This window comes from Centruroides vittatus, unplaced genomic scaffold (assembly GCF_030686945.1).
Source record: "Centruroides vittatus isolate TY-2023 unplaced genomic scaffold, ASM3068694v2 contig_1824, whole genome shotgun sequence".
NCBI classification, from domain to species: domain Eukaryota; kingdom Metazoa; phylum Arthropoda; class Arachnida; order Scorpiones; family Buthidae; genus Centruroides; species Centruroides vittatus.
Window position 1 is genome coordinate 1,228,998 of NW_027121123.1, and position 25,029 is coordinate 1,254,026.

Here is a 25,029-nt window from a genome sequence, read left to right on the forward strand (position 1 = left end):
GAAAAATAATAATTCCATTTTGAAGTGTTATTGAAATTCATTTTGTAGAATTGTTATTAAGTTATTATTATTATTTTTTTATTGATTCCTTTTAAAACTGTATTACAAAAGATATTAAACTTGTTATGCAGCTTATCATTTTCTATATTACTTAAAACAGACAACAAAGAATACAAACAGACACATTTTTATTTTTATGTTATGTCCCACTTTATTGGTGCCAACAAGTCTGGAGTATCAAAGCCAGAGAAAAAACGTAAAGAAAACAAAACAATTCGGACGAGGAGGACATATTGTATCTCGTTAACTACCGAATACTGGGAACAGCACTTCTTGAAGACGTACAGACAAAGCTTAGGGAACGAATATCATTGGTCAAAAAGGGCATGTTTTATTGCACGTGGAATGACATCACCAAAGACTGGCAAGTTGCCAGAAGAGAAAAGAGTACACCACAACCGGTACAAGTCACTATACAGTATACGTAGATGTATCACACAGGTCATTTCGGTAGCATGGGGATCAGAGATAGCGCCCCAAATGAAAGTATCCAATTACGTTTGAAGAAAAATGCTGTTCCCAGATTTGGCATTGCATTATTTCACAAACACAGGACAAGATTGATGCATATGTATATAATTTTTTTTTGTCACTCTTTTATATATATATATATCTTTATTTATTTATATATATAATTATTTTTTTTGTTTTGGGATACAGTGCAAAATACGCTTAAATGTGTCAACAATCAGGAATTATGCGTTGTGTATTCAATTACAATAGGATTTTTCTAGTTGAATGGGAACAAAATGGCAAAGACACAACACAAATGCTCCCGTATTCGTTCGTATTTGCTAAAAAATGAACAAGGAAGACCATTAAAGTCTAACTTAAATAATATTTAAGTTTCAACCAGTCATATATTTTTTTTTTTTTTTTTTAATTTTAGCATATTTTTTTTTTTTCAAAATCCATCTTGATACACTTCTGATCAAGCTACTGGCCATAAACAATCTGTTATCCCAACTACCATAATTATTATTATATTTTTGACGTAGAAAAATACAATACTTCCCATTTAATGAATAATAAAAAGAGAATGAAAGAAAGACAATTTGATCTATTTATTTCTACCCATTATTCGGTTGAAATGATTTGAAGATGCTGCTTTTGTAGCATATCATTCTATGCAGCATCGACATCACAAATAATCGGCAGTGAGGCGTTTTTTTTTTTTGTGGTTATGATTCTCATAATCTATATACTAAGCTTCAGGCATTTAAAGGGTTATTTACAAATCACAGTAACATGTTGATGCGTAGAAATAGGAAAGACCAGACAGCATAAAACAGCAGGAACACAACTGCATTTAGACACCTGTACTGTTTTATAAGGCAGTCAAATACCACTTTTTATACAACATCCCTTACTCTTCAAAGGATGTACCTTATAATTATGGTATATGACTTTATATAAAGGCAATCAAAACTGAAAGGAGAAAATTCTATGATGGGAAGATGATAATATACAGAATAAACCGTTAATAAATGTAATAATTTTTATAAAATAATATTGGGAGCAAATTTAAATGTAATATAATTTATTTAAGGTAAATTACTCGCTTTAATTTACTTAAGACATCAAGAATATTTTGAAGATTTGAAGATCCGTTTGTCTCATTAGCGATAAATGGTTAATTGACACGATTTTAACCAATCGTCGTTAAGACATAAATACGCCAACCAATCACAGTCACCAATTTTTTTTAAAAGTAATATCTTACGAATATTGCATGGGACTGCCTGTATTTAAAAAACAATTTTATTGTACTTAATTTTTTTTATCTTACAATTTATTGCATTTATTTACGGTTTATTCTCTATTTATCATTAAAATCAAAATATTTTCTTTAAAAAAAGATCATTACAACCAATTTTCTACATCAAAATTCTCTTTAAAATTTCATCATCATTCAAAAATTCATAAAAATTTAGCTGACACTCAGCGAAGCTTTATTTTTATTTTAATAACAGATATGTTTCGAAAACTTTTAACATGCAGTAAAATTCTTAACATAGTTTACCGATAAAAATATTTTTTTTCCTTCATTTTTTAAACTTTTTTGTTCTAATTAATCTAAGTTTTTTTTTATTCGCTTTTAACGAATTGGTGAAATGATTAAATACAATTTTTTTTTTCTGACTTAAACTCAACTGTTAAGCGAAATTTTTAGAATGTAAACAAAATAAACGAGGAAAATTCATCTAAAGCTCTTAACGGTCGATAAGATTTTTTCTTTTTGATAATATTTTTTTTATAATGCTTACTTAAAAATAACTTTTGTTCGTATTTTTTAAATATAAATTTAGCATTATTATTATTATTAAAATTATAATTTTAATTAATTTTTTAAAAAGTATTTTTCAACCAATTCACATCAAAAGCTTATCAACCGATAATTTATGATAAAGTTCCTTAACTTCTTTATCATAAAAAATGAAGATTGAACCTTGACACCCATCTTTATACATACTTCAATAGCACCCCCTGTCGGCCATTTTAGCAACTACATCAACACTAATTATTATTAATTTTTTTTTTTTGGTTATCTTTTTTTTTGTCCACTATTTACAAAAATTTAGTGTAAAACTCAACTTAGAATATAAAATCTTTTTATCATATAATAAATTTGAAAATTTTTTTTTCTTAAAAAAACAAATTCCTGAATTTGTTCTGAATAATTATTACAAATAATAATAATAATAATAATAATAATTAATAATAATAATAATAATAATAGAAAAAAACACACACAATACTAACATAAGATGACTATGGATATGGAAGGCAGTATGGAGCGTTACTAGATGTAAAAATGGCATTCTAGTATTCCACGTTGTATCTTCTAAGCACAGGCTTTATATATATATATATATATATATATGTATGTATATATATATATAGAAAAAATTCAGGAATTAAATCAGGACAGACAAATTTCATTCTCTGTGCCCCATATATATATTTTGTTTTCCTCTATACTACACTCGTTTGTCTTTTATTTTTTTTAATATATTTTTTAATGCGCAGAATAAAAAAAGGAGAGAAAAACATTTTTTGCTAAAAATTTGAAAATAATCCATTGCAACAATGTCAGGCAGTGAAGAGTCTGCGAATTGTTTTACTGAATTTTGGTTAATTTTTTTTTTTGTAATTTTTTTCTTGGGACAGCTTCACTTGTAATGAATTACAATATTCAATCTCTACAGAATTATGAGTGAAATGACTGATTCCATATGACTCACTGATGTCTCTTCATGTGCAATGCCAAATGATCTGACCGTGAAAAGCACCGATCACAATGACTACATTTAAATGGCTTCGAACCCGTGTGCTTCCGATAATGTCTGGTAAGTTCATCTGATCGAGCGAAGCGCCAATCACATCCTTCCCAGGAACACTTATATGGCTTTTCTCCTATTAAAAAATTTAAAAGAAAAAACCTCAATTAATTTAAACTTATAATTTAAAAATTATTATATTTATATATAAATTGAATATTTTAAAGCATATATATTTTATCGGTGGAGCGTTATCCTATGAACAAAAAGTGCAATTGTAAGGGGTTCCCCAGCAAGAGGAGAACCCCAAACCAATCTTTTATAAGAAAATATTTCCCAAAAAATTTCCCCCAAGAAAAATGTCTGCAGTCAACACTACATGAAAGCCCCCAAATTCAAATTTGCCTGGGCTCCATGAAGTTGTAACGCGTCACTGTATTTTATAAGAACTTCAGCAGTTGTTTGGTGTTCTTCCAGTACCAAATTTCTGTTAACTTTAATATATTCCGTGTGCTTTAAATTTTTAAAATAAAGTGCTTTGTCGCCTCGAAAGATGTGTTTGTTGCCTTTTTTCATTTTTTATTTTTATTATTATCACATTTTCTTTCTAGACGTGGCACGTCTCGAGATACATTGATGGCACGAAAGTATATGTATTTTTTTTTTTTTATGTTTGTAGATTATTCACTCACTATTGAAAATTGAAGATGCTTTAATGTAATGGACATAGTAAAAATGTAGTACCTGAACACAATATAAAACTGGTTTTAAAAATAAATAAATAAATAACTCCTTTGAAAAAGATTGCATTTAATATATAAGAAATAAACAGTCTTTAAATAAAATTTTTGAATTTTTTTAAAATAAATTAAATATTTTAATACTGATTTTAACTAAATATCCAGTTGACACAGAATAATCTTCGATCAATTTTTAAACTTTAATAACTCTAAATATAAACGTGGTAAAAATACATTGTAAACGGCATATAAAAGTCTAATTTCTGAAGTTTTAATCTATTAGTGTTGCCAGCTTTTTTGTTAAATAATTTAAATTTATTTTAAAAATTCTTTAACCTATTCAAAACGACGACAATAAGAGTAAATGTTAATTTTGTGTTGTGGCTGACAGAACTGAAGTGTATAACAGCTACGAGATGCTGTGAAACTTTAAGAATTAACCTTTTTTGCATGCAGTTTACAGTGATTTTTATTATGTACACATACAAAACTATTAAAGCTGTACAAGGATTTTATAATCATCTTGTATCTAAATTATAAATTTGTTTATTTTTTTAACTCGTATAAAAGCATGGAAACATTTATGAAGAACGAATTTAAATCTTAAAGAAAGTTTAAAATAGAATTATCATTAACGAAAGAATGGGTTTATAATATTGAGTTTAGTTTAAAGTAGAAAATTATTATTAAGCAACTGATTTGAAATTCTAGAATTATTATTATTATTAATATAGTTGCAGACAGAATGTAATTAAAAGTGCATTATAAGCTTAGTAGAAAAAATAGGAAAAGAAAAATCTATGATACGGTTCTACATTTTAATTAAACAGAGAGAGGAGGAAGAGGAGGAGGAGGAGGAGGAACTGATTGATATTCATGAGACAGTAAGATATAAGTTCAACTGATGATGCGAGATTCGATAAGTGTTTTAAGGAATTTATTATACTTCAAGAATAATAAATATGAACAAAATGAAAAAATTCTTTCTCTCCCTACCCGAAAAGAACATAATTTAGTGAATTAAAATATGTATTCAAATAAATTTCTCTATGGATCATGATTGATATAGAAACACATATTGATGTAGAGGAGTAAATTAAATTAAAGATGAAAAATTACATGTCAATAGGATTTTCTCATTTTGTATACTAAGCAGATGAGCCACAGGCAACGTTTCATTGGAGACGAACGAAAAAAAAAGTCATAACGTAAATGGAAAATAATATTAAATTCTAGAAATGTAGAAAACTTTTTAAATTAAATTAAATGCGTAAATATGAAGAATTCGTGTTACTAAAAATGTAAAAAAAAATTATAATATGATATATAAAATGGCAATTATTATAAATTATCTGGAAAGGAGGGGAAAGAAACGTTCGATTTAAAAGACAATCGACATCGGATAATCGACTCAATTTTTCTTGTTGGTACAATATAAATCGAATGAATGATTTTGAACATTGTTATGAAGTTATCGAGGGCATTTTTATATGGATCAGTGAATATCCTAAACTACGACTTATAGTTGATTTGATATCTCATAATTGAGAGATTTATCAGTTCAACCGGAATAGTTCAAGATGTCAAGGCATTACCAGTTAACTGGTTTAAAATTATCAAAGAAAAATATATACATTACTTAATTTTATATATATATATATATAATTCACCTACTACGTAAAAGTAAATCAAGATGGATTACGTAGGAAAAATAAAGAAAAACTAAGTATATAAAACAGTTTGGTATTCCGTTCCATTAAGTTTTTGAAAAAATGTAATCTACTTTGAAAAGCTTTTAAAAAATTATTTCCTAAGAATTTCAAGAATAATATGTCCTCCTTACATTAATAAGAAGTTGGCTTTAAGAGTACGTTAAACATTCGTGATGAAAGTTCATAAAAATGTGAAAATAGCTAAGAAAGAACTAACAATAGTGAGAAAATTGCTTGTAAATGAACATAAACGTTGTGTTTTTGGTGCTAAAAATGTGTTTTATTAATAGTTTCCCCCCAGTTTTTATTACTATTATTAATGCATTCAAATACAAACCTATTCTGTTAATTATATGTAATGTGAAGCATAATAATTAGTATATTTCTTCAAATTAAAAAAAAAAATGTATATACCAGAAAAATTTGGCAGTAAGAATTACTTATAAAATGCACGAAAAAATAAAAATAAAAATAATGACAGGTTTTTCAAGGATGAAAGAATTGAAAATTCGCTTTAAAAAGCTGTTCGTACACTCAAAAAGACATTTTAAAAGGGTGACGATAAGATAAATGATGAAATTTCTTATGGAGAAAAAGCTATTTTTAAAATGATTGAGACAATAAAAAAGGCGTAAAATGATATATCTTCTAAGTATATTAAGATGCCAATAGTATAGCAAATACGTTAGCTCAACTTTGATATATGAGAATAAGATTCAAGAAACTGAATGATGTCTTGTCTGATGTAATATTGGTAAAACCATATTTCATACATGATCACACAGGAACAATGGTATATAGGTAAAATAACAGCACGTAAAAATAATTCATGCGGAAAAATAACTAATAGGATTAACACTAATATATTTCAAAAACGTTTACGTTTCTTTCGAGTAATTAAAGAGAGTAAAAATAATTACTCACGAAAATATATATAAATTGAATATTTATCGATGTGAAAATGTAGGAAAGTTTAAGATAATTTATCTGTTTTTTTCATTATTATTATTATTTATTACTTTTACAATATATCAAAATTACGGTAATTAATTGCACGAGAGATGACTGAACTAGCTTTTAAAAATAAAAATAATTCTATTAATTCTAAAAGAGAAATTTTCGTTTAGTTCTGTGTAAGTTCTTTTAAAAATTGAAACCATTAATATTAGTCATAAGGATAAACTGCATATAATAATTACCGAATTCCGGGATATATCATACGAGGTCAGGAACAATGACTCTTACATACTGTTGAACATCGAAGAAATTGTCATATATCTATTAATCTATCTTACTAATAATTAATTTTATTTATTTATGACTATATATAATGCCCGATGAGTAATAATTAGAGTTCTTTTCGTGTTTTAGACATGACGAAACGTTAGGAAAAAAAAAAAAAAAAACAGCGTTGAGATACATTATACATTATGCCAACTGCAGATTGGGGCCCATACATAAGTGGAACCTAGGAGTCAAGGTCTTTCTTTTTTTCTAGTGAGCCTCAGTGTACTTAAAGAACATCCGATTCTGTTCTTTCACGTCCTTATCTAACTCTAAATCTCATCTACTCTTAAAGCATCGTTTAAGTGATTGATAATATAACAGTACAGAATAGATTATTATTATTTTAATTATTAAAATATGATAAAACATTTAACCTATTTAACAATTAATAAAACTAATTTCCTTCCTTTTGTATGTATTATTAAACATGTAAAATAAATATATTATCGATAGATTAGTATGTTAGATACGCGACTATTTCATTTATATGTTGTTCGCATATGACACATACTGCGATAGAAATCACAAGAAAATGCAATCTGGTAAAGAACTGTACTTCTATGAAGTAATCATTGAAGAGAAATTCAACATCTGGTATGAGTTCAACGTCCTTAAATCTCCATGATTCTCCATTGCTATTGACGTCCATAATCAATATTTCTTTATCTGCATTTTAAAAGAAGCTATTAAAATAAAATAGATTTAGGCTAACAGATAATTTTTAACAAACATTTTTGTCATTATATATGACTTTCGAAATTTGTAATGGTATTGTGTAAATTATTCGGGTCATATATTTAATATTAAAACTAGTGGATAATAGCTAAATTACCGTTTCAGAATTCTGAAGTTTCATGTTAAAAATTAACTAAGTCATTCTTTAAAATAAATCATAATGCATTTTTAATTGCTGATGTAATAAAAATAATAATGCTAACACTCTACATAACTTGTACTAAAAATACATCCAGGTATATATACATATTTATGAATATTAAAGATAGAACTTTATAACAGTAAAACAAGATCTACAACATTAAAAAAAGAATTTATACTTAAGTATTTACAATTTTGATAAGTATAGAAATTAAATTTCACCTGTAATAAATATATTTTACTGTGTGTACGTATGATAAACGAGCTCCATAAAATTGAAAATAATCTTATCAGAATAAATGTAATATCACCCACAAAAATTACTATGTAATTTAGTAAACCTGTCCCAATGAAATAATGTAAAAATATAATAAAACAAGAAAAAAAAAACAATTTTATATTTAGGACAAGATAAAAATGAATGAAATGCTGATGTTATCTCTTAACTTTACTACACAACCTTATTTCCTAATAAGGAAAATATTTTGTAGTGAGGTGGAGCTTAGTTTGTGAATTTTAACGTCACCTATTCATAAATTATACATACTTTTAAAAAGCTGTTCTATCCATAAAACGATGCTGAAAGGTAAAATAAGGTTTAGGGTACACACAGTAGTCTGTAAGTAAAAACTAATATCTAACTTTATGTAGGTTATTGAACCTGAAAAATTGGATTCGCAGGTGTCCTCTTGTCTATAGAGGATAGTGTGGAGGAGAACACCTTATCTAGTATTGCGTCAATAGCAAGAACCTGTTTAGCCTGAAGATTTAGTATTCTAACCTACATGCCACTAAGAATGAATGGAAAAATGAAACAAAAAATAAAAAGAAAAACACTTTCTGATCTATCTAGAACTTTTATACTCTATGACTTGGTTACTAAATTTCAAAAAAGAAACTATTTTAAAATGTATTTACAATTTAAGAGTACTAAAACATGAAACAAAAGCTAAATAATAGTTGTGAAGGACAAATTCATAGTGCAACCATTCATCTAATTTAAGATCATAAGATGCGGAATGAATATAAACTAAGTTTAGTATACTTTATCGTTGTTAGGAATCTTTAATTTTAAAACAAAATAAATTAGAATAGTTTAAAAAACAACCTTATATTTTACTTCAAATTCTCTCCATATGGAGAGTCGGTTTTATGGAAAGAGTTTGATAACCCGCGATGTTGGAGGTCAAACTGAAATATATATATAAAAAATAGAAAAAAATTACAGCTTGGAACATAAAAACTAATACTGGAAGTGAGACCTAACTGGCGATTGTACAGACATCTGTCACAAGAGTCAACGGAAAGATACAAGTGACCTTATTCTTTCACACACCAACCCACTCTACTTCCTGATTACTGAATTATACACATGATTAGGGGAGAAGGATTTTTTTTTTTATCGCTCGTTTATGATCCTATGTTGTGAAAATATCTATTTTCATAAATGCTTGCTTTGTACAATACAAATGCCATAAAACTGAACGATAAGCTTTTATGTTAATTTGAAAATTAACCTAATTTTTATGGGGCTAAATAAATATACATAACCCCTAAAAATATCAATAAATTTCTTTAGTTTTTTCTGTAGAAACACCTTATTTGAATTTTTATTATTTAATTAAACTTCTTATATTTTAATATACAGGGAGGCTCAAAAGTCAGTGTTTCTTCTTTTGAAAAACTCGTTTAAAAAAAACATAATAAAAATATAATCAAGTTAATTATATTTATAGTTAATTTAGTTAATTAATTCCAATTTAATTTTCAAAACTGATTTTTAAGCCACCCTTTATAACTGTTTATACAAGACGTTTAAACAAGCTTTTTTAATTACTTTCGAGCGGTATTTAACTATTTATTTCTTTAAAAATTTATGAAACAAATGATTTCTTTCGTACATTCTAAATCAAATTATATAATAAATATTTATACGTGTTAAAAAAAATATATATATATATATATATACACACACACATACGCACACAAAATTTTAAAAATAAATTAAGTTGTTCATATCACAGCTTGATTAATTGTATTTAAAATATTTATAAAGCTTATAAAAATATACATTTAAACAAAATAATAATAATAATAATAATAATAAGATTTCCTATAATTAAATGAAGTCCGTATTCATTTTAAATTAAATATATTTAAGTTAAATATATTTAAGTATAATATATAAGTTTAAAAGAGAATAAATCGATATTTGAAGACATAAAAAATTCCTTAACTAAACTGCAATTAATTAAAATGAAAAGGATAATTCAGTAACCTGAGGATATGATACTTTAGAATTGAATAAATTTGTCAGTAAGACGATTATATATAATTATAAAAAAGTAATTAAATTTTTAATATTTGTAAGTAGCCAGTTAGTGTAACAAGAAGAATCAGAATTAACTAATAATTAGTCTTCATCCAAATTTAGCAAGATAAACAAAATCCTAAAAAGGAATTTTCCAACTTTTAAAATATTCTAGACATAAGAGTCAAATTATTTCTTAAAAAATCATAAAAAAAAAGAAAGAAGCAAAGCATAACTAATGCCAGTTATTAGGCTATAATAATTTTATATCAACATTAGATAAGCGTGAAGTCGTAAAACGATGTGAACTCACGAAAGTGTATACAGAAACAATGGAGAAGGCAAGGTATTTTTTTTAAATAAGATAATTTAATTTCACTGAAAATAATTAAAAAATCACATTTCTTTTCGGATCTATAACCTCATTAAAATCGTCTTTAAATGTATCCAATATTAAATTTCCCATTTTTAATGTATGGAAAGTGAATAATATGCAAAAAAGTGGCATGTACATTTGTAGGAAGAATATTTTTAAATCAAAGTTTTAAATTATTCTTTTCATCAACACATTTTTCTAAAACTAATGTCTGACTTGTAAAATAATTCGTCTCAAATTTCACAACATAAAGTACAAGGTACAAAGTAGAGTAAGGATGTATTTTCAGTTTTAATGGCAGATATCCTTGAAAGGATTTCTTTTCGCCATTTTATTCTAGTTAATTATTTAAAAAATTTCAAATTATAAACAATAATCTATAAAATTTTTTTGTATATTTTCGTTTAAATTTTTTTTTTCATTTTTAAATTTTAAACTGAAGACGTTTCAGTCAGACATGTGCACAGTTCTTTCTATTTCAGGAAGTGTTTAAAGGGTGCTATGATGTCACCGGATGTGACATAAAGAAAAAGTATTTTTAAATGAAATGACTTGTCAATACCATTTCAAAATAAATTAAAGTAATGAAATGAAACTGAATAAAGTATTTAAAAAGAAATAATTGATTATTTTTCCACATTTTAAAACATGAAATCGATTAATTGTTTAAAATTTCAAATATGAAATTGAGTACGGATTTTATTATTTTGATTAAACTTTTTCACTGTTTATTCTTATTATATACAATTATTTGGACGATAAAAAAATATGTTTATACAGAAGATATTTTTATAAAAAATTCTACTCATTTTATATAATTTATAATAATAATAATATATATATTACAGTAATAAAAGAATTTTTTAAATATTATTGCCCGTTATCTCATAATCAGTTAACTGGGGCTTAACTGTTTATTATTCATTTACTTAATTAAAAAGTTAAAAAAGTTTAGAAAGAAAATTTAGTAGATGACAGGTCATTCATTACAATAAGGAATCGAGTTTATAAGAAATTAGGTCATGTATCCGTCGTATTAAATAAGTGTCTTAAACTGCTTTTAATTACCCAAGATAACAAAAGTAGATAATGGTAATATGAATGTCGTGAATGAAGTTTACACTAAATCAATTTTTAAAGAAGAATATTCGAAGGAGGAAGAGAGGAACGGAGAAAAAATATGCTTGTAAATATCATTACTATCGACTGTTTTCTAGTGTTTTATAACACTTCTTCGAAAGAATAATAAAGATTTAAGCTAAATAAAATCAAGATATAGTATCTTTAACGCCTCTAATGTAAGAATGAATAGCAAAACAAGACCCAGGTGGAATGTCTATAAGAGGACACAACAATGTTGAAACATCCGGTGTGTCATTGCCGGAAGTGAAGTCAAGGACATATTTTTAAACATCCGCATGCGTTTCGAACGCAAAATAAAACGACGTCGATCAAGTTATATTTATATATATTTAGTCACTTTGTCGAAAATGATCAAAAGAAGCCGACACAATAACACTAAATTGCAACTGAAGCCAAACGCATAATTCTGGAATCTATCAGCAGATGGCGTTGTGATAGATTTTCCGCCCCTCCATCACTTTAACTAACCTATTTTCTAGGATTCTCCATAATTATTTTTAGATAAATCTATAATTGGACTGTAAGCTTAATTACTATCGATAATTCGATCGTTGATCAGTTATTGATATCTCGTACGAGATTTATAGTTTATTTCTTATCAAGAATTTCATTTAAATTTACACGACATTAAATACTATTAAATTTTTTTCTGTTTTTCATTAATAACAAAATTAATTTTTCCTTAATAATATATCTTCAATTTACCTCAAGATATTTAAGGATAATTGCGATTTTGCCTGAAGTAACGTGAGAAATTTCTTTATAAATATTTTTTCCTTATTAAAGCGAAAGTATTTTTATAAATGAATTTCATTTTTATATTAAATATTACCTGTGTGCGTCCTTTGGTGGGCTTTCAGATGCGATGATTTGGTATAAACTTTTTTACATCCATTAAATTGGCACTTATGTATTCTCCTCTTACTATCAGGATTCGCGTCAAAATGTCCCCTAGGCCGAGTGACCAATGCTGGCAAAGACTTAGTAGCCAATGTCATTGGAACCATAGAATTTGTCAATTGATTATTCCGTTGTAATGAACCTTTACTAATAGATAATTGTACCGTAGCACCACTATTCTGATTTGCCGCATCTTCCGGAGAAGAAGGGGGTGTTAAGGAGCCATTCCTCGGCGCTAGAGTTACTGTCAAAACATCTGCATAGAAGGTTGGAGAGATGTAACTTTTCCCCTTAACAGTTATACCGTTAGACACTTTTGATGTCTTAACCACAAGGTCCCTATCGTGTGTTAATGTTGTAATGCAGTCTAATGGGCGCTCCGTGAAATCCAAGTCAGAAACGCTGAGATGATCCTCTCCTCCGCTACTGTTTCCACTATCTGTCGTGTTGCTATTGCTGCAGCTCTCCATACCTAGCGATGAAGCATCTTCTGGTTCTGATTTAACATAATCGTTCTCTTCAGAGAAATCATGGCTCTTCGGTAGGCCTAATATATCCCACTGTGAACTGGTAGAGGTGTTTGGGACGTGTTTCCTCGTTCTACTCTTTGGTTCGTCCTTCAGATACCTTTCCATTTCCAAAATGGTCTGAAAAATAATTCAATAAATTCAATTTTGTCTATCAATACACCATTTCAATATATATATATATATATATATAGACATATTTATAGTTATTACTATAGCAATGTATTTTTATTATCACAAAAACCGTAATTCTATTCTAAAATGGGCTTTATTTTATAGTTATTATATGTTAGAAGAAGTGATAACTGACATTTTCTGCATCAAAGATTTCAAAAAGCTAATTTTAAAACCTACCATTTCAATAGATCTTCATTAGTAAAACTTATGAAATTTTATATATAGTTGCATTATAAATTATCAAAATGTTCAACTCGTATAATACTTATCATAGTGAAACGATAAAGGAAGAAAATATATATATAAATTATTTCAGCAACTTTATACAAGAGTGTTTAGAAGGCAGCTGAAAATTCGCCATCATATTTCATTGTCAAATATCTAATTGGTATTCTCTGAAGCGTTGAAAGTTGTTGAAATGAAAACAAAGCATTTCATAGTCTCTTTCAACCACACATATCATCGAATACCAAAGAGGATAAGAATTAATCATTGTTCCTTGCTCCATTAAATTTCAAAGGAATGAGAAGATTCGAAGATTTGTCAATATCGATTTCATAGAGGGGGAAAAATAAAATAAAATAAAAATTAAAAAAAATTCGATTATTTAATTACTAAAAAAGTAAATATTATCCACAATTATAATCGACTTTAATATAATTTAAATACATTAACCACGTTTAAATGTTATTTTATTATGTTAATCAAACTCAAATAATTTATTCATTTATAAATATTAAATTATGAAAATCGTTTTAAAATGATAATTTCATTGATAAAACAGCTTATATTTTAATCGTATATAAATTCTATTTTTATAATTTTATGTGTATAATTGATACAGATCTTAATATATTTTTTAAAAAAATTATCGAGTTTTATTTCTCTCGTGTCAAGTTGAATACTCGTGATTTAAAGAATAAAAAACCAATTTTCGAGACGAAAAACTTCGCTGTAAAACGTGAAATATTACTTAATAGTTTGAATTTCATGCATTCTACAGTTTTAAATTTCATAAAGTATGCTAAATTTTTATATAAAAGACGTTTATTTCCTTTCTACAACACTCAGAAATAAATTCAACATCAATATTTCCACATCTTCACTTTTATTATAACCTTAATTACCATAATAAATATAATTATAATTAAATACAATTATTAAATTTTATACAAATTATGTAGAAGCTTATTTCCTCTCTAAATAATTAAAAATATTTCTGGTAAATTAAATGTTAACATTTCTACATCTTCAGTTTTATTATAACGTTAATTATCATTAATAAATATAAACTATAATTAAGTACAAATGTTAACTTTTATATAAAATATGTTAACATTTCTACATGAAAGAAGCTTATTTCCTCTCTAAACATTCAAAAATATTTCTGGTAAATTGAATATTAATATTTCTAAATCTCCTCCCATTCTACTATGAATTTAATTTTAATTCAAAATTAATTTATATCAAATTATCCACGTAGAAAAGAGTTTATTTCCCCTCCACAGCATCCAAAGATATTTTTTGATAAATTAAAACATTATAATTTTTACATCTTCCATTTTCTTATCACTTTAATTACCATTAATAAATATAAATTATAATTAAACAACGTTAAATTCTATACAGAATTTTAAAATATTTTTGATAAATTAAACATTAACATGTGTACATCTTAAGTCTTATTATAAACTTAATTATGATTAATAGATACAAATATTAAATTTTATACAGAAAAATCTTTCTAAAGTATCTTTGGTAAATTAAATATTACCATTTCTACCATCATCCACTTTACTATCACTTTAATTACCATTAATAAAATATAAATTATAATTAAAGAATCTAAAACAAAATTGAATTGTATGCAGAATTTTATTTCCTTTCTACAACATTTAAAAATATTTTTGATAAATTAAACATTAACATTTCTCCATCTTCTTCCGTTTTATTGTAAATTTAATTAGCATTAACAAATATAAACGTTCCGTAAGACAGCTTTAATTACATTTAACTAGATCATGCTCCTGTTACACAATCGAGTTATCAATAAAAGTATATACTTTTTAATCTTTTCTCCTACTAAATCGAATAGTTGTTGTATTGATTTCCTAAGAAAACATTGAGTTCCAGAAAGATTTTCGTCTTATACACAACCCTTGGTTGGCCAAGTTCCAGAAGAATGTTAGTTAATTCATTCCGACAATAAGAAAGATAGCATCTCAATGTTATTTGTTTAGTAATTATCACTGATTCAGTTTTATTTGCACTTATTGATTCTTACTTTTCTATATACATAAATAATTCAAATGGAGGATTCATTTACATTTAGATTTAATTCTTGTTTAGTTAATTGTTTTTTTCTCCTTTAATTTTTATTTTTATTTTATTTTTTCCTTCAAAATTGACTTGTCGAGTTACGTAAGTATAAATTTTATAGGTTACTTTGCATTGAATTGAATTGTATTTTACGAAATATTATAATTAAAAACATTATGTCATATGCTAGAAGATAGAAGATTTAACCTTTTGTTTAGAGACTGTGAACTTTTTCTTGCGTAATTTATTGTATTTTATTTTATTTTAAATGGTGGCAGGTGTTAATAATTCCACCCACACTAAGACGTGATAGCATTTATGTAATTCCATTATACTGCGTATAAAAGATTCACAACTGTAGAAATAACATGGAAATTTTTTACATTAATTCTTAATCATTCATATTTTTGATATTTTAAAATATTTTTAATTTTCAGTTACTCAATTCTGTGATATTTTAAGATTTTCAGACATACGAACGTACGGTTTTTATCTGTCTATATAAAAATATAATCTACTTATGATAATTGAAAATATAAGTCATCGAGAAATTTTTATGAGTTAAAAATGTTTTAAAAATGATATATTTGGGGGGAATAAATTATATAAAATATGAAAAAATAAATTTAAATCCTGTATTTTAGCGTACAAAAACGTGTTAAAGTTATTCGTCTTAACGCAATTTTTAATGCTTAAAATATCGAAATTAAGTTTAATTTCTCAAATTTAACCTTTTAAAAAGGTTTTTATATTAAAAATATGAAAAAATGTAATAAATTTAGCATATTTTGAAGATATTTTATAACTATTTATGAATCATCCTCGTTGTAATAACATGCATCCTTTCAGCAATCTTTTAATTACGTGTATACATGTAGAGGTTATATAACTTTTCTTAATTGTCTCTTCATAAATTTCGATACAATAAAATCGCAATTTTTGCTTATTATTATTATTATTTTTTTATGAATATATACATACGTATGCATTATATTTTAATGTGTATCCCGCGGTAGCGTGATGCTTCACCATTTCTTATCGAGTATTTTTAGGTCATCCGGTTCCAGTTGGGATTCGTTACTGCTGGAGGCATTTTATCAATAGTTGATGGAAAGGAAAAAGTATCTAGTGCCCTCGAGAAAGAACTGTGCCAGAACAATAGTACAACAATATGCAAATAATGATTTTTAAAACGGATCTTCCGCCGTTCTAATTATATAAATAAATAAATAAGTAAATAATTTTAAAGTAATATTTTCAGGAATTTAATTTAATTACATTTTAAGCTAATTAATTAATATAAATAAATACGTTTTAATCTGTACGATAAACGGAATTGATATTATAATTAGTAACATTAAACCGCTTGAGAAATGATTTTTCAGCTTTGAGGATGATTAGAAATGTGTTAAGACACAGGAGCGATTTTTAATTTAAAGTTTTTAGACTTAAGATCTTTGCTGAGATCACGACTGCTACTTAACGTATGACCCTAAAGTACGAGAGAGGTCACAGAACTTGAGATCGTGTTTTACTTCAATGATTTTCTCTAGGTCGGCATTAACAAGCATTTTTAAATGTTGTTTCCACGTAAGAACCACTTGAAAAAAAAAATATATATAAATAAATAAATAAAACAATTAACTAGTTCATGCTATACATAATAAATTGCATAATCATAAGATTAAGCAAAGAAATATTTGCCATATAACAAAGAAAAAATAAACAAGCATTCGTGGAATTAACGTTAATAAATCATTAACAAATAGTTTTATTTTTATAAACAATGAAAAGGTATACCAGGAAAAACAATGAAATGACTCAAAGGATAATATAATTAGTGATTTTTTTTATAAATATTTTTATATTGTTTTTAATAAGGAATTCGCTTCTAAAATTCCTTTAACAATTGATATCTAACGTCAATAAAGTGTTATAAAGACTAAAATAAATTTCATATCCTGTCTTTATGGACAGAACCTTGATCATTGAACGTGGAATTGAATAAGGAAGCATGACTGGTCATCCAGCATTATTCACATTATAAGCATGACTTGAAAATCTTTATCTGTTCGTGACAAAATTAAGAAACAAAAAGAAAAAAAGGTTATATATAATTACACGGTTAAGAACTGATTAAAAATATTTATTATTATTATTTTAAAATTTTAATTCGAATATTCGTAATATTAAAAATATTTTAAAGACATGACTCATCAATTTATGTTTATTTTTATACATAAAATGTGTCATATATATTGTTTAAATCTTTCTAAAATTGTCTTGTTATTTGTAAAGATTTTTTCATGTCATCGAGATTGCTTAATAATTCTTCCAATTTTTCGTAAAGTAATATAATAATTTTACATTTTTAAACGATGAAAAATGCAGGAAATTTAGAAATAAATCGAATTTTATTTGTTACAAAATTAAATATTTCGTTTTTAAGCCCTAAAAAAAACAAAAAAAAAGGTTGAATTTATGTCCCAAATAATATTTTTTAATTGAGGAAACGATTATAATTAATTATTTATTTATATTTAAACAATTATTGATCATTAATAAGAACATTTTAATGTATCAAATTAAGTGCAGAATACAAATTCCAATTAAATATTTTCCAGCGCATAAAATTTCAACACAAACCGATCCGATAACAATAAAGAATTGAATTTTTCTGATGTTTTTACCGTTATTTTACATAAAAACATTATTATCCTCTAGAAATAAAAAATAAAATAAAATAAAAATGTATTGTTTATAAAGGAATGCGAATATTTACATAATTATTCATTCTGTATCGTATTCATATTCATATTGTTTAGTAGACAGAAACTCACACAGACTAAACTGAAGGTCGATGACATATATACGATCATTTAGCACCTGTTCCTAACAGTACGTTATAAGAACACCTGTAAAATTTTATGCACTCTAACGTTATCTATGAATATATAATTAAGTTGGGGGCAGTAAAAAAACAGGGTCGTAGATTTTACAACTTTCTATTATGACGTGATTTTTGTGTATATCGTTAACAGGAGACTTCATGCGAATATGACTCGATAAACTTTCCATGTAAAATTTTTTTTTGACATATTGACAAAATAGAAATTCGGGTAATGTAGAAAACTAGGGAATTATGGGTATAAGACGGAGTGGCGCCACGTTGGGTCTGTTCTGCCATGTTAATCGATCTGGCGGCGAAACCTCTGTACTAGTACGTCTAGGTCAGTTCAAATGTAACAATAGCTTTATTGCATTTTTAACTCTTTATTTGAAAATTTCACGTGGTTAAACGAAAAAAAATACCTTTAAAATTCTATATTTTACAACGTTTCAATCGTTGAAACATCGATTCTTTTTAAATATTCCATCAAAACTGATCATTTTCTCACGCTTCTTCTTCATCTACACCATTAAAAATCTATAATAATCATTCAGTTGTAGAATCTAAATAAAAGAAAATTATATATTTTAAATACTAAATTTTATAGATTTTTTTGTAACAGGTAAATATTAGTTTTTTTTTCTAACCTTATTATGGTAATTGAGATATTATTTATAGATAATGTAGAGGAATACACCTTCCAGAATAATTGCTATAATTGGACTTATTGGTTTACTCTTTCGTGTAATTGGTTTGTAGATGTAAAGTGAGCACGATAGAATGGATCATTTTTGATCCGTTCTATTTATAGATCACGAACTCTCAAAGAGGAATTGTTGGCCCAACCCAGATTATCCAAACATTATTTATACGTTCCATACTTTCTTTAAGAAAAATGGATTAAAGTTTCAAAATTATTCATGTGTTCTTCGTATACAGGTCCTACAAATTACGTATAAAGGCCTTACATGAAAAATTTTAAAGCTTTAGTTTATAAATTAATTAATGTATTTAAAAAATAATAATAAATTAAGTGAAGAGCGTGTAAATCGAATTTATACAAAGAAAAAAAATCAATAGAAAAATAAATTGTTTTCTTAATAAGTTACTAAATATATATATTTTTACTATTTATCATTATGAAGTAATTGTTTTTTTTAATACAAAATATTAGATTAAAACAATTACATCCATGGAGTGAATTAAATATTTATTTTTTACCAATAAATAAATTATGTAATATAATATATATATATATATATATATTTTAAAAGACGGTTTTAATATTTATAACCTATATTTTTTCCTGATTTAAAACTTGGTTAGAAGGTTTCCAGAAAAAATTTTTAATATATATGTGATGTGGTATAAGAAATCGTTTAAGGGCTGTATGACAGCTTTATTCATTTCTTTTTTAAGTTAAAAAAAAAAAAAAAAACTTCACTCACCACTGCAATCATTGTAAAAGGTGTCATATATTATAGAGATACCCTTCAACTATATTTTATACCTTTCACGTTTAATCTAATCCTGTCTTTATCAAATAATAATTTTGCTAGTACTTCACACAGTTTTTTCTAGTTAGATTCATTGTTATATTCCAGTTCCATTTTCCTCTTCCTGAAGATATATGATTTCTTCCTATCCTTTTAATATGTTTCTTTGACCCTGCAAGTTTTTTTTTCTTTTATTATCAGTTCTGATGATGACTTCTCTGAAGCCATGTTGATTCCTTTCCTACGGCATTTTTCGCTCTTCTGTGAAGTATCAGTTCTAGAACATCGAGTTATATTGGATGAAAGAAGTTTCTCTCTTCATTTTTTATTCATTGTCATTTAATTAAGCGGTTTATTCAACTTTCATTTTTTTTCTTTACTTTCTCCATAACTTGTTACAGACAAAAATTATTTTTGATTGTTATAAACTCGATTGAAATAGTACTTAAATTTTAAAGCATGTAAACATGGCATATTGTTATACATTTATAATAAAATAAATCTTATTTTTATGGTTAAAAACTGTCCATAATCATACATAAATCTTCTACTTATAAGTTATAAAATAATTTTAAAAACTCATTTTAATGAGTTTTTTTATTTTTAAAGTAAAAAAACAATTATTTATTTTCTTATAAATTCTTCGTTTTTAAAAATGTAGGTTAGACATATTTTAAATTATTATTATTATTTTTTCTTCGTCTTATTTAATGTAACATTACATAAATAGTCAAATATAAAAATCACTGTCATATGCCATAAATTTAACAATTTACCCAAGGCTACTTAGAATAAGTTGTTAAATTAAATTAAACTTTTATAACGGGGTTTTTTTCTGCTTATAACGCATTACCTCGAATTTAATATACATATATATATTTTACATATTGGGGTGTATCTTAATTCGAGGTCCTTAAATTTGGTGTATTTATCACTCTTCAAAGATCTGTACGTGATGAAAATTTTATATTTCCTGTTTATTTTATATTATTTTTTTATAGTTTAAATGCGTTATTAACGTTTTTATTCATTAATAAATCATTTTAAGCATTATTAAATCCATTTTTTCCTCCCTAAAATTGCTTTTTTTTAAAGTTTGAATTCGAGTTAATCCTTATCACTCTACAAAAATCTATACGTGATAAAAATTATTTATAATTATTTCCTGTTAATTATACTTAATTTTGAATATATTATTAACGTTTTCACTCTTTAATAAATGATTTAAAATTATATTTAATTAAATTATTATTTAATTTTTTACTGAAAATCCCTTTTTTTTAAAGTGGGTTGAGTCTTACATAATTCGACTTTACGTATTTGTCACGCTTCGAAAGTTTGTATATAATGAAAATTTTAGTATTTCCCGTTTATTACGTATTTTTCTATCGATTTTATTCTATTTTAAATAAACTATTAACGTTTTTAGACTTTAACAAACTATATTTAAGCTAAGTTTATCGTTTAATTTTTTCTCTTTCAATCCTTTTAGTATGTCTTAAATTTAAAGTAACAGCAGTATCATCATCTTCATCATCATTCACACCTTTAAAAAAATTAAACTTATTTTTTCTAGCATTAAAAGTATATTTTTTGATATAAAAATTTATAAACCTATATATTAATGTATGTTACATTGATATAAATGTTATGATGTAAATGTTCTTTATGTTTTATTAAGAATATAAAAGTAAATTTACTGTTTAAAGGCGAAAAATTATTTACAGTGTCATTAAATGGATTAAATTCGTGCTATGCTTCACTTAACTTACTCTTTACTTTACATAAATATTTGCATTTTAATGATAGCTTTAATGAGGATACATTGAATGTAAATTATTTGAAAACTCTTTTTTTTTGCATACGAAAATTCCTTTCTCTTAATAACTACAAACATGTATTAATGTATAAATAAATAAAATGTTTATATTTTAATTTTTATAAACTTAAACGTTGTATTAATCTTTAAATAGATAATTAAATAAACTTGTTTAAAATAGGGAGATTATCCTGTTTAAAAGCTAATTCACTCGTGAAATTTCTTAAGAAAAATCATCTTTATACATTAAAAAATTCATATTTAGCCCATAAATTTATTTAAATTAATAATAATTTTATTAAAATTACAATGTAAAATGGGATAAGTCTCAGTCTAGTACTTAAAAATAATCCAAAGTTACTTAATATTTTAAGGTATTTAGTGCTTGAAATATTAAGAAATATCTTAAAAAATTTCCTACTTGTAACATTTTTAATATTTCTTCATTTCTAAGGACTAAAATAAAACATTTTTTAGAGTTATATACACGAAAAAGTAGCTTTCCTGCTTCCTAGAAATAGTTTAAAATGGAATTTATCTTTCTACTTACATTGCTGCATGTAGAATAACCAAAAAAACTTTTTATCATGTATTTATATATATATATATATAACCATTTTTCTGGTTTCATCTTTAAAATTTTTCCAGAATATATTCTAGAATATTGGTATATAACGCAAAACAGGTTATATAGAAGATATAATTTATAACGTACAAAAGTTTAATATGTATTCATTTCAATGTACCGACAACTTGTATTGAATTTATTACATAGTAAAAATATTTAGAAAGTTAAATTTTATTTTTTATCATCTTTTTTCTTAAAAAATAAATAAAAAAACATAGGGGGAAAGGGAAATCAAAGAGGGAAGCTGATCTCTAACCTTATAAAGTTGTCATGGTAACGTACGTTAAACTTATATTAAACCATTTCTATTGGCATCTGTCGTAAAGGGCACTCGAATTCTACAAGATTACATCAATATCTGAAAAAGAAAACGTTTCTTTCCCTGGAGACATGTTACGTATACAAATGACAAGAAAGAAACCAGCTATTCGTTTATCTAACTGTCTGTCCTTTCGATAGGGATTGTGTTTGCCATTCCAAAGGTTGAACTAAGTATCTCCCCGTGGCAGGACTCGATAAGTAGACATGTCACTACACTCGGATTTCTTCAAGGCCCATAAAAGATCCTAACTACAATTTTATCTAACAATACATTATTATTTTTTGTCTATAACGCAAACACTAGTTATAATTAACATCAGGTGTTGTGTGGTGTATTAAAAAGCACTATATAATCGTTGTACTTATGACAAATAATTTAAGAATTTAAATGTATTACGTCATTTATAATGTAACTTTCACCTCTATTAACAGCCCTTTATCAATAGTAAAACACTAGGTCAAAAACCTCTGTCTGGTTTAATTCATCCTTGAAGTTTTCTCCACCCTAGGCTATTTCCTGCGTTTACCTACCCACTAGCATTGAGAAAGAAAATAATTAAAGTGCATTAGAAGAAAAAAATAGGTGTATAAAACGTTAAAAATAACTGGAAGAAAGAATATATTATCTCCAGTTCCAAAGAGATGTAACTTTATAAGGTTATATATAATGTGTATGTGTATGTGTGAGTCTGCGTATGTGAAAGCATAACAATAATAATGACACATATAAAAAATTTGGGGCATTTTTTTATATATATAAGAGAGTCTATAAAACCAATATGTCGTTCTATACACGTTTCAAGCAGGTGGCATTTTGTTGGTCCAGATAACAAGATATAGAATACATTTTTATGTCGAATGGATGATGCTATAGTAACTATCTCCAAAACATATTTCATATCTTTCCTTGGAACTCTTTGCTATTTCCTTTTATATGTTTTATGTTGAATAAGAAATAAAATACAGTTCTTGAATAAAAAAATCATTATACCAGAGAATTCTTATATATAAAAATTTTTTCTTCTATATTTTTTACGTTGCATCAGTTTATGGCTACAGTTTCAAGTTAAAAATCCTGTGAAATTTTTTTTATAGAGCTGTTTTCTAGCATGAAAATAGACTCGAAAATGGTAGAAAATATGAAATTTTTGTATAAGATTTGACGGAGGAGGAATTAATTAATTTTTGAATAATATTGTTGACTTATTTAACCTATAGATGCTTTAAAATATTATAATTTTCCCAGTTAATACATTAGATAATAGAGTAAGGTAAATGATGATTACGTCTTTTATTACAGTATAGCTCATCTGTGTCATCTAATAAAACGCCATTTTCCAAGGAGAATGTTCGTCATTGATTTGTAATTTTCCAATTCCAGACATTTCTGTTTAACTATGACTCATATTTCCAATCCACAGCAAGACGATTCGAATAAAAATTGTCGCAATTCACTCGCATTATTGTAAAAACATTCTCATTTAACTTTCAATCGAATAAAGTATTTAATTAAATATTTAAAAAATAATAAGGAAAAAAATAATAAAAGTAATTAAATAAAGTACTGGAACAGTTTATAAATTTTTCTAAACGTTATTTCTTTGTATACTTTTTGTTTTTTTTTCTTCTTTATTGATTCAGCTGTTGAGAGCAATTTGTAACGTACTGTATCTAATCTTTAGTTAACTGTTTATACTTAAATTATTATTTTTTATTTTTCTGGAAATTTTTCTTGAGAAAAATGAAAAATTATAATTTTAATTAATTTATTTTTAATGCCTTTATTTATTTTTTTACTTACATCTTTACAGATTATACAGTTTTGATTAACTTCCTACGTGATTTCTATTTACACCTGTAATTTACAGTTTATTACTTGTAAAAAAAAAAAAAAAGAAAGAGAGAAGTAAATTTATTTTTTCCCCTTGTTCAAACTCCATTTTCCCATTAACCTTGTCCCATTTCTCTTATTTAACATTAATTGTTTATCCACCTACAACGAAAATCTTAATAGCTTTATATCTACAAAGTAAGGAAACAATAAAATAATCAGGTGAAGATCGTAAAGATTAACTTATACTGGACCGACACACATACAGACACTCTATATATATATATATGTAAATTAGAAAAATATATAATAAATTCTCGTACATAGTTTTTTTT

The 25,029-nt window shown here is 25.6% G+C and overlaps 1 protein-coding gene across 1 annotated transcript in view; it reads right to left on the reverse strand.

The window, feature by feature from the left end:
• Positions 1-171: 171 nt before the first annotated feature.
• The window catches only part of LOC136969850 (Krueppel-like factor 6), a 53,836-nt gene continuing 28,978 nt past the window's right edge, over positions 172-25,029 (reverse strand). Inside the window, exons 2-3 of the mRNA XM_067264139.1 lie at positions 12,619-13,333; positions 172-3,477 (exon numbers count right to left, since the gene is read on the reverse strand). Coding sequence (XP_067120240.1) covers positions 3,302-3,477; positions 12,619-13,333 — 891 coding nt within the window. The 3' untranslated portion in view covers positions 172-3,301. The remainder of the gene's footprint in view (positions 3,478-12,618; positions 13,334-25,029) is intronic.